The sequence below is a fragment of the Ixodes scapularis genome, unplaced genomic scaffold (genome assembly GCF_016920785.2).
Source record: "Ixodes scapularis isolate PalLabHiFi unplaced genomic scaffold, ASM1692078v2 PGA_scaffold5__190_contigs__length_132052651, whole genome shotgun sequence".
Taxonomy (NCBI): domain Eukaryota; kingdom Metazoa; phylum Arthropoda; class Arachnida; order Ixodida; family Ixodidae; genus Ixodes; species Ixodes scapularis.
The window spans coordinates 123,793,719-123,805,736 of NW_024609880.1; the positions used below are offsets into that span (position 1 = coordinate 123,793,719).

At 43.4% G+C, this 12,018-nt stretch overlaps 1 protein-coding gene across 2 annotated transcripts in view; it reads right to left on the reverse strand.

Moving 5' to 3' along the window:
- Positions 1-5,656: 5,656 nt before the first annotated feature.
- LOC8042218 overlaps positions 5,657-12,018 on the reverse strand; it is a 43,583-nt gene continuing 37,221 nt past the window's right edge. For both annotated transcript variants that reach the window (XM_042294382.1, XM_042294383.1), the window contains 2 exons: positions 10,152-10,351; positions 5,657-7,454 (listed from right to left, as the gene is read on the reverse strand). In XM_042294382.1, coding sequence (XP_042150316.1) covers positions 7,424-7,454; positions 10,152-10,351 — 231 coding nt within the window. In that variant the 3' untranslated portion in view covers positions 5,657-7,423. The remainder of the gene's footprint in view (positions 7,455-10,151; positions 10,352-12,018) is intronic.

Here is a 12,018-nt window from a genome sequence, read left to right on the forward strand (position 1 = left end):
ACTCATACGTTGATCTTTTGCCACGTAGTTTCGCCCATGCCAACAATTGAATCCTTCTCTTCAAGCCTTGAGAAGTAGCTCAAGGCCTCTATAATAGTGTGGTCAATATCTAGTGCCTGCAATGAAACAACACCCGTGTTCAGCATATTACGCGCATTGTTCTCTTAGTTTTGAATGAATGGAAAAAAATAGGTAAAATACTCGAAGCTGATAATGGACAGGAGAACGTTTAGCGGCTCCCCAAGGGAAAGGACAACTTAGTCGAGTGGACGAACATAATAATCGCATCCAGTTCCTTTGCAACCTATTTTTCAGCAACTATTTAAAAAAAGTGCGTAATATTTCATAAAATGGATTTCTTCACATTAAGGTTTCTGTTAAGTTTAGCGCACGAGATGCAGCCAGTACAGTAAAAGGTTTGCGCCGCTTATGCGAGATAGTTACCTTATCTCTGCTATGAAGTACTTGTTTATCTTTGCATAGTTTGTGTCCGCCTACTTGTCCCCAACACTACACTGAAATGTGTTTTTAGAAAAAAGAAATTAACTTCATCCGTTATAAAACAAATAAGTAAATTAAAGGTCGAACGTTTTGTAACAAAATTATTTTACCGTGCTGTTTTTTTTTTTTTTTTGCCTACGTGTTTAATTTGGATTGATACAAGCAGTCGAACCCTCAAAGGTTTAGAATGCAATCCCGCCAAATTCACATAGAAGTATTGTTTCAAGTTTTGCGCTAGGAACAATTTTGTCCAGTACCATCTTGTCGGGATCCCGTCTCGTGCAGAGGAGCAAGTCTTATGGCGGCGTTAATCGCAAACCAGCAAGAAAACCTCGAGATTGCGTGCAGTCAATGAAAGGACTACACAGGTGCACGTGAAGTCTTATTCAGACTTCCCGATGTGTGTCGTCCTTTCCTTGACTTCAGTCTTGAGACGTTTTTTGCTCTTACGTTTCCGTCTTTTTTTTTCTTTTCTTTTTTTTTTCTGAGGCACATTCAAGGGCGAGTTGAGTTTTTGAACTTTCGACCAAGACTACGCCGCCATTTTATCGTCCTCTATTTCATTTTAATTTGATGTGATCGTACGATGCAGGAATAGATCGATCTCATCAGCCAGTTTGACTGCGCCACCGCTGCCGCGATGCATGGAGAAAACTTCTTTCTGGACGTGCGGAAACCTCGCTGGAAGCACTGCACGATACGGCACGAGCCCTCGCATGCACGGCCGTCTGCTTCAGAAACGTTGGTCTGCCTCCTGTGAACTAAAGTTTGTGGCGGCGTCACGCATGCGCCGAACGCTCAGTAAGATCGGTCTATTGCGTGGTCATAACTTTGCGCCAGCTATATATGTATATATATATTTTTTTGTTTTGTTTTTGTTTTGCCGTTCTGTGGACATCTTAGTTTTCGTCGCTCAACACAATTACGTCTGAATTGCTGGAATGTGTGTGGCACACGCACATTCCAGCGCTGGCCACCTGGACTAAAAAATTACAGTGAGACGTCACGTTTGACGTAAGCGTTGTGGGTTTTTTGAAATTCCCGCGCGATTGCCATGTGGCTGTGACGTCATGACTATTGACCAATCAGGATTTTGTCGTCCCACCGACACCGACGCCGAATTTTCTGCGACACGAGCTCCCAATGCGGAGTCCCTGGCATGTGGACGCATGCGCGCGGCGGCGCCTCATGTTCCGCCGAAGACGCTTACTGCGCGTGCGGAGAACGCTTTCCACCGCCGAGCGACAAAGATGGCCACTGACAGAAGGCGATTATGGGAATGATCTACGTAGACTCGAATAAGAAACTTACAGCAGACGATGGGCATGACTCTGTTTGCTTGGGCCTTTTTCCACAGCTCAGAAGACAAAGATGGCAGCTGGCAGAAGGCAATTATGGGGATCATAGACCGTTTTCTTCGTGGGCAGTGCCATTTTGAATATTGCAGCGTCGGATTCTGAAGCCGCAATGGGTTAGGGCGGAAGCTGATCTTTTTCGTTCGCCATTGACGTGCGAAGAGTGACGGTGTCCGATGAACTGCATTTCATGACCGCCGTCTAGATTTCTCCCGTTTGCCCTAACTGCCCCAACCCAGCAAGAAGGAAAGAGCACGGCAGCCCTTTCCCACTTCTCTCCCGCCAAACGTGAGGAAGCTGTCTTGGGCGGAATGTCAGAAATCACGCATGCGTCCACAGCTGAGTGACTCAGCACTCTTCGGATGGGCGCTGAGCACGGGACAGGTACATAGATGTTCAAACAAGGATCATACAGCAGACGACGGGCATGACTTGCCGCATGACCTTGTCCGCAAAGACCGTTCCACAACCCGTGGCAGCCAATGGCAGCTCGCAGAAGGCGATTATGGGAATGGTCTATAGATGCTCGAACAAGGAGCATACAGCAGACGACGGGTATGACTTGCCGCATGACTTTGTCTGCATGGGCCGTTTTACAACCCATGGCAGACAATGACAGCTCGCAGAAGGCGATTCTGGGAATGGTCTATAGATGCTCGAAGAAGAAGGAACTTACAGCAGACGACGGGGCATGACTTGCCGCATGAAGTCTGGCTCTTCCGCCAGGCTAACCGCGCAGACCAGGAGCAGCGCCGCTAGGAGGGTGTCCAGCGCAGGAGAGGAGCCAGCGTTGCCGGACATCGTGACCCCATCACTTGCATCGAACGTCTTTCTCTCGCTCTACTTTTGACCAGACTGACCAGAGCGGCGCGCGGAGGGACGCGTCGCGGCTAGGGAGCGCCCGCTTATTCCGTCATGGTTGACACTTGGCCAGGTGGGTATCCCGCCGTTAGAAAAAGTTGTTTGAAACACGGACCGGCAAATGTTCAGCGTCCCTCCCATAGCTGCGCCGTCCATTTCCGGTCGTACGAGCTTTAAATTGCGCGCGACGCTGCTGTGCATCGCTTCCGATGAACGTCCTCTTGCGCAGCCTCCTCTTGCACGTCTCTCCGTGACTGTGCGGTGCCGTGCGTTTAACCTTTTCTTGTTCCTTTGTGTACTTTCGCCGTATTTACCATTCTACCGCTTTAGCCGAGTTTCCCAACGCGCCACGGTAACGATTACCGAGCACCACAGAAATGCATTCATTGCTCCCATAAACCATTGAGTCAAAGACTTTAACTAATCTCTTCCAAGCGAAATGATATAAGGACCTTTCGAGAATAACTGGTTGTTGTTTATATGTTATATTGTTATTTATACATCTTTTATGGAAATTGAAAATTCATACAAATTATTTCGTGTTACAAAATTAACCTAAAATTGTACCATTCGATAACACACGTATAAGACGGTAGGCGCACACTATTTAGTAACATTAGTGATGAATCCCAGCCCAAGATAGAAGATTCCAGAACGTCAAGGGTACAATGTCTGGCTCATTTTTTTTTTTTGTACTCTAGCATGAAATGGTTTTGAAATAGCTTAGTTTTAAGCGGAAAAAAAAGGCCGCGCAACATTCATTTACAAGGAAAGCATTATTGTGAGTCTTTTCGCTCCAACTCATCTGCAAGAATTGACAGAACGACACGAAAATCAAGCAGCCGAAATGTAAAATGTCATCTTGCTTCACTTACTATTTTTTTCTGCGCAGAGCAAAACAAATGCGTACAAACTCTTTTAAAGAGCGGTTTTTTGCCAATTACTGACATGGGTCTATTACATAAGCTTATTTTAAACAAATCAAACTACCCACCCTGATACGAGTGTCAAATTTCAAATGAAATCACCCTCTAGAATCGAATAAATGGGCTATAATTAATATGTTACGTATATGAGTTCGAGAATGTGGCAGACTCGGGAAAAGCGGGCCCAACTTAATATTACCAAGAAATTAAATATTTAGAAAAAAACAAAAACAATGATTCACGAAATAATACTGAGTCGTCAACGTCCACTATGGAATTGGCAAGGTCGTTCCCATCTCTGATGCCTCGTGGAACGGCTGAGTTGATGAAGGCGTTCATTGGACCGGTTAGGTGCTTGAAACTTCCGCTGTTGCTGGTTCGATATGGAGATCTGTGGAAGCAAACACTTGCATCCTGGTAGCAGTCACGGAGCCAGGATTTTGTTTTGTTTCGGGGGGAGGGGGGGGGGGGTGGCTGCCTGCCCATGACAAAATGCTGTATGAGGGGGAGAGGGAGAGGAGGTCCCAGCAAAATGGAAGATTTCGGGGGGAGCCCGGGCCCCATCGGTCCCTCCCTCCCCCCCCCCCCTGGCTACGTGCCTGCCTGGTAGTATAGCTTATGAATGGCACGTAGAAGAAAAAATATATACAGCAATTTTCAAGAAGCGGGAGAGAATATTGATATCTGAGTAAGGAAACGCCTATGTTATGCAAATAACTGGATGTCATGAAGCGTGCCGCTCAATTTCGAAGTCTCGAAGCGTTTTGTCAGGTCGATTCTATGGGGGTTCTAGATCCGTGAGGCATATTCCAGTTTCGGGCGAACGTACTAGGTTTCATAGACTAGTTTTCGGAGATGGGGATGTGCTGCTTTAAGATTGCGTTGAATGTATCCCAGAGCTCGAGACGCACTAGCAATTACGTTGTATAATGTGGGTGACTTACGAAAGGTTAGAGGTAACGTGACCTCCAAGGTATGTATGAAGAGACACTAATAGGCACGTTATCAAGAAAATAGGAAAACGAAGAAATGTTTTTTTTTGCGAGTAACATTTAGACGTGTTAAGTGGCATTAACCATTTTTCACACCAATTATGAACGGCGACGAGAAAGTAAAATGGTCCTCTTGGTTGTTGATTTTTCGGTAGAAGACGCAATCATCGGCAAACAAGCGTGTGTTATAATGAACTCGGAAGGTCATTAATGTATACAGGGAATAAAATAAGGCACGAGACACACTCTGAAAAAAGAGTGTCGTATTACACCCTTTTGTACCATATGAGATAATACACCCCAAAGGGTGTTGTTATCTTACACCCTTTTGTCCCATATAATGCACCCCAAAACTTCAGCTCGACGCACAGCGCAGTGACGTCGAACTGAAGGTCCGAACTTTTACAAGGAGCTTGATAACGGTGCGAAATAACTTATTAAACAGCAAAAGTACGTATCGTAGACTAAAGAAAGAAAACACTGCGGCTTTGCAGTAGGGCGAAGAAAACCCCGATTACTTTTTTTGTAGTCGGTCACGCTTACATTAGCTACTTTAATAAGTTGCTCCACTCGGCTATCGAGCTTCTTGTGAAAGTTAGTACCGTCAGATCGACGTCAGCGCTCTGTACGTCGAACTGAAGTTTTGGGGTGTATTATATGGGACAAAAGGTGTAAAAATACACCCTTTTTTCTGATAGTGCAGTACCTTGTGGGACACCCGAAGTTCTCGTTAGTATTGCAAAACTGGAAGTCCCCATCGACAAAAAATTGGGATCGAAGCGAATATTCCCCTGGGCGCTGCACCCGCGGCGGTCACCCCCCCCCCCCCCCCTTCCCACTGCAATGAGGTACGTGATCAAAGGCTTTAGAAAAATCAAGAAACACGACATCAGTTTGGGTGTTATAGTGTTAATGTTAACTTGCAGGTCGTGGGTAAACCCCCGTAGCTGCTTATCACATGAAAAACCTGTACCAGACCCGTACTGATATTTGTAGAAAGAAGATGCGATGCACACAAAGGCACTCCTGAAAAATGTTTATTTGGAAAATATAATTGTATACTTTTTAGATCTTTCCTGGAATAAAAAAAACTCCAGTAAAACTACACAACATCTTTGGGAACATGTGCAAACATTTCTTTTTTTCCAACACTGAGGCAAAAGGGTATTTCTCGAACTTGCATAAAATAAGGCACTCAAGATGAGAACGAATCTCAGAAAAAAAAATAGGACACGACATGCCGTGTGCGCAGGCAGCCCGTATGCAAGTTATATGTGTGAAAGGAAAGACGCTTGCCCCTCAGCATGAGCCGTATGCCTGAACTTGTGCAAGGCAGTACTTGCTACCATTTTTCACTGCTGAGACATTCATTAAAACATCATGTGCAACTGAAAAAAAGAAACACCAAAATATGTGAAACATGTATGGTGCAAGACTCGTGAAGACACTAAACTATGCATAAAGTGAGACCACTTGAGTGAAAACAACAATTTGCCTTAAAATTAACTGCAAGGATCCATTCAATGTAATAGTTGCAGTTCTCTAATAGGTTTCAATACAACAAATCACATGTCAAATTTATCAGAGCCTCACAGTCACTTCAGAATCTTCTCAACTATCTTCACATTGCGTGAATAGATATAAATGTTGTTGTTCAATTAATGTACATTTTCATCAAAGTATTTAATGTAAAAACACATCCCAACATAAAAGCAAGTATGGAAAAAAAAAAGTTGACTCCGCAAAACTCACTCAAGTGTGATTTTTCTGCTATGCTACATAAGGTAAACGTGACAACTTTCTGAGACTGCTGAAGAAGAATGCATCGAGAGCAAAAACTTGAAACAAAATAAGTTTATAAAATTATTTCGTCAAAATTCATGTCGTTAAAATACTTGTGAATCACAAGGTGCATGCAGTCTTTACAAATACAGGATTCATATTAGTTGTGACATTTGTATCCCTGTATTGTCCTCATAAAAGCTTTTGACTAGAAGTAAATTGTAAATCATGTTCATCATAACTCACTAACATGACATATTTACGCAGCTAAACAGACTGGAGGACATATAAGTAATTGCTAGGAGAAACAACTTTGGTAAATATATTAGTTCTGTCTTTGCCTTTCAATCAGAAAATATTTACGAGTGTTCACTGTTACAACTGTAATCTTTCTTCTAGAATAGCACCAAAAAGTTATGTGCCTATGCAAAGAGCATACTGCAAACAATGATAAGTTAAATATATTTTATGTAATATATGTTTGCTATCTTGATTGATATAATTCAAATGAGCAGCACTCTAAAGACAAACAAATATTACAAAACTTTCAGCTCAAATAATAACGATACCGGAAAAGTAGTGCTACACCATCCTAAACACCACTGTAGTTACGTGTTACATACTACTTTTATTACATAATTGCCATGAATTACTTGAATTCGAACTACAAGTACCAAGAGAACAAGCCAGAAAGAAAAGAACTAAAGCCCATAGTACTAATTCGCACTAGCTTTGGAAACAGCCACAAGTCAGTTGAGCACGCCTTTGGCACTCTTATTCGAATGAATAAGAAATATCATTGGAAAATTCCAATTAACTTGAACAGCACCTCAAATATAAGCAGTCGGAAAGGGCTCAGATAAGGCAATTTTCTGAAGAACTCTATACCGCTGGTAACAACCACCCGTAATAGGCGTTCTAGTTATACTCAAGAACAAATAGAAAGCACCAATATTAGGTTGGGACTCACCTTAAAAAAAAGGCCACCATTAAGATGCACATGGTTTCAGTCGGTCACAGGCAGAAAGCCTATAACACTGTAGCACGCAATTTCTGCTGAAGGCATCGTTTGACTGATTCCAACACACAAACACTTAGGCTTTTGACCTGTGCTCGTCCGTAGAAAGATTTTGAAGACATGCCCTTTAAAAGTTGATGTAGACAAATAACCGGGAGTCTCAAAATACTGATCAACAGTGATGGGAAAACGATGATGATGATGTGACTACGTTTCAGAAGAGTTAAAAACCTTCGTTAATTAATTATTTTCCTGTTTGTGTTTGTTCAAAACTACAAAAAGTTAAAAATTAATTAACTTACAACATAATAATATTTTTAATATTCTTACACTGTAAGTTCCTTCCTCCTTCACCCCCCCCCCCCCCCCCCTTCTCCTCCTCCTCCTCAAGAGGGCGTTCGTGGCGTGAATCCAAAAACCGAACCAAACAAACAACCAACCACGCGAAGCCTCCCATAGCCTTCCCCTCGCGCTTCGGAGAGCGCTTGAGCTGTTTATATCCACGACCGCGCTTTGAATATCTTCGTAAAAAGTGGGTTGAAATTTTACTGAAAGCGTACAAACTGAAGCGTGAAACGAGCATTCATTCGTTACATTCGATAGTTGACTATTCCCTGGTTCGATATAAATGGATTAGACTTATCTATGTTTTTTAGTTAAAAAATAAAAGCTTTAGCACATTACATTTTTACCAGACAGCAGAGGACAAAAGGTATTGAGGTTACGTTCTGTCTGTAGTTTGCCATATCGTACTTAGACATATAAAGCCAGACTTCTAGCAATCTGCATCCCAATTGTATCATAGTTTTATCTTCTCGATTCATACAATGGACAAAGGAAATGCCTCAGAGTCAATTTGGAAGGTATCTACTCTAACTAACAATGGTAACAAATTAATTTCTCTGGACCTCCAATCTAGCAAATTCTACATACGGAATTATTAGAAATCTGATAACTTTAATTACTTCAACACCCAATATATCTAGCCAGCGGACAGTGTCTTATTTATGTGAAGTCATAATGGCGTATTGGTGAGATGACCCTGACATCCGACAGAAGAATGAGACTCCTGGAAATCTACATACGTCTAAATGTACTTTCTTTAAACAAAAACCTGCTATGTTTCTTAAATTAAATGTCCTGTGTGGTATCTTGAGTCTACGCTCCCATAATCTTTGACTCTCCTTCATCCCTAATTATCAACAGTCCCACATCTTCTCTTTTTGGCAGCTTCAGGACTGTATACCACTTATGCAAATGCAATGACTGCATACTCAGTTTTCACTCTATATGCGCCTACCGGGTACATAATACCTGTAAAAACACGACTACCATTAAAAACAGTTTAATTCGGGGTTTCCACGTTTCTTGAAAACCAAAAACACCACAGACAGGTTTACGGTGCTCGAGTAAACGACTCGCTGTTTATGGCCATAGCATGTACATCCACTGTCTCGTGCAGCACGCTGATGCTCTTATTTCATGGCAATCGACAGCAGGGGGAGCCCAGCAACTTACAGGACAGAAATAATGCTCTTGCACGAAAATGCTACCTGTGGAAATCACATTTTCGCAAGAGTAAGTACGATGATCATCTGCATGTGGGCTTTCGCTTCACATCCAATCAGATAGCCCGATAAAAAGGCCCAAGAACCAATCACGAATCATTTCTTTAACTCTCACGTGACTATCGTAGGCCTTGTTCATAAACAATGCGTCGATTACTCGGGTAGGCAGAAGTGTTTGGCTCGAATCAATGCACCGTAAACCTGCCGCTATTTTGCACCAGTTGCCTCATAGTTGGCAAAATGTCTTGTTTGGGAGCGGAAGGGCACAGAGAGTTTGTATGCTCGAGGAACTGCTTAGAATACTGCGGGGAACCCGCTTTGAGATCCCTGCTCTGGATAGAACCTGTACCGCTAAAAGTGGTGTAGTTCCACTGCGGTATCTATATGAAGGGAAATGGAACAAGATATAAGACCCTTCGCCCGACTAGTGGCACGCACGAAGCATTCGCTGCCTTGTCTCATGCACCTTTGCCCTTTTCTGTACTCTCGTACAAGGTTTTTGTGGCGTCTGCTAAGTACGGCAAGGCGCACAGGTTGTTTCTACTATTTGCGTCATGGCGACCACAATAGTACAGTGCTCCCCAAATTTAGGCGGAATGCGCGAACAGCATCTTACCTCATGGGAGCGCCATCCTGGCGGCAGCTTAACAACTGTTCAATTACGTAGTCCCCAGTGGAACAACGCGAGCCGGGAAGGCCGCTCGCTCAAGGTCATCCTTTCGCACGAACATGCATAGCTGAGTGTCGAAACCGTAAGTGATTGTATGATTCAATCAGTCAGCATTTGATGTTTCTAGCGAACAAGCCATCTACCTCTACACCCTAAGCGGGGAGAGGGGGCGAAAAGAGTTCGTTTTGGAGGCCGGTCCAGCAGCCGTCCCGGCCTTGAGCTAGCGGCCTTCCCTGCTCGGACTGTTCCAATGAGCCCTACGTCATGGAGCAGTTTTTCGGCTGCCGCCAGGATAGTGCTCTCATGAGATAAGACGCAGTTCGCGTGTTCTAGGTAAGTTTGGTGAGCACTGCACAACTAGATCACGATAATATAACAAAAAAAAAAAAGCTCATTTGGAGAGTGAGCTCTTCGTGAACCACTCAAATCAAATGGAAGTGTGGAGCACACGTGGTGGTTGTGTCTCGACCACGCCTACTCGAGCGAGTCGTGGCTCTGGAAGGTTCCGGGTCCGGTTTGTCCCAAGAGCTGGGTGAAGAGGGTGAGGCCCGGGCAGAGCTTGTCCCTGTTCCTGCCCTCGTGCAGAGCCACACGGTTGCGGCAGAAGCGGAGAGTCTCGCACGCCAGGTCTCCCACCGTCCAGCGCCGCTCCTCCACCTTGAAGCCCACCTTGGCCAGCTGCGAGAAAAATATCCTGCTCCTAAAAAATCTAAAACGTAAAAAAAAAAAAAAAACTCAACCGAAAAAGAAAAACAAGTATTTTGATGAACACGCTTGTCACAAAATAAACTCTCCCCGATGAAAAGAGAGAAATACATGATGCCGAAATCACTGCTGTCGCTTCGTTAGTATCTTATCAAACTGCTGGCTCTGCAACGTTCGAACGGAGTCCGAGCTGTCGCAATAGATGATTCACTTTTTCAACAAAAAAAAAACAGTGTTTTTGTTTTCTTGTCTGACATTATTTGGTTTTACTGCCACGAAACACCAGCACTCAGTCACTGAGAACCTATTTCGAAATGTAGGTTTAGAAAGAGTTATATACGTAAAAACAGGGGACGGGACAACACATCTTTCAAGCGTGTTCATGAAAGATGTGTTGTCCCGTCCCCTGTTTTTACGTATATAACTCTTTCTAAACCTACATCATTACCAACGCGCTCACTAAGAAGTCTATTTCGAAAGCTGCGCTCCTTCTTCAAGAGGAGCGAAACAGCAACAAAGAGCCTGTCATAGTAGAAAATGGGAGGCAGTGGCAGATTTAAAGGGACAGTGAACTCTAAAAACAATTTCTGTTTTTGGAGTTCAACAAATATTGGGATAAAACGCACTCTGCATCTTTGAGATGGTACTATGCAGTAACCAGCGGATGCAAGCAGACAGAAACACAGAAGCAAACGACTTCGTAATCGAAACCCTCACACACGGGTAAATAAAATAACGAACAGACGACATCTCAAGTTTTTAATTTTTACGAAAAAAAAATGTTGTAGGGAATGTTCCACTTAGAAGGAAAATAAAAACCGTGTATTCATATTTTTTTTTTTTTTTTTGTTCTTGGGTTATAGAGCACGGAAACGGCCGCGGTGGACATTAGCGTTTTTTTTTTTTTTTCGCTCACCGAAGGACGCTTGACTCTCCATCATGTTTTTTGTTTTGTTCTTTTTCCTGCGAGTTATTTTTATTTTTGTCTATAACCCTGTTGCCACCATAAAGAGATCTCAATGCATTGAACTATTTTCAAGCATTTTACTTCTTTTTTTTCTAAGAAATCGCCAAATTCATTTGTCAGGTCGATGTTTTATAAATGCAGGGTGTTTCTTTTTCTTCTTTCAGATTTGTTTAAAAAAAGCCGTGAAGGCTACCCTTATGCGGTTTGCGCAGGTGAGTTGTACGGCCAGGGGGACATAGTATAGGGGAGATAGTCGCAACTATCAGTCGGCTAATTGAGCAAAATTTGGTAATTAACTTTTTAATTAGGGCAAATAGACATATAGTTCCAATTAGAAACTTGCTGAGCATAATCGAAAACCACTAAATCAACTCTTTTTAGAAGGATATAACGCCCGGGTATCATTTTACGGCGTTCTGTAAAAACGCTCCATATGGACGCGTTTCTAGATTTCGGTTTCTTATCGGAGCGCATCTTTGCGCCCGCGGTCCTGCTCCCCGGTGATCGCGGCGCAAAGCCACCCCCTGCCTCCCTTGCAGAATGGAGGGAAGTTGGGCGCACCGCGGGCGCGAAGATGAGCATTGCTTCAAATTTTCGCTTCAAGCAAACGACACCTGTTCATGAGTTCACGTCCGCGTGTCATTGACAGTGGCGCCATCCTGCAGGGATGCGC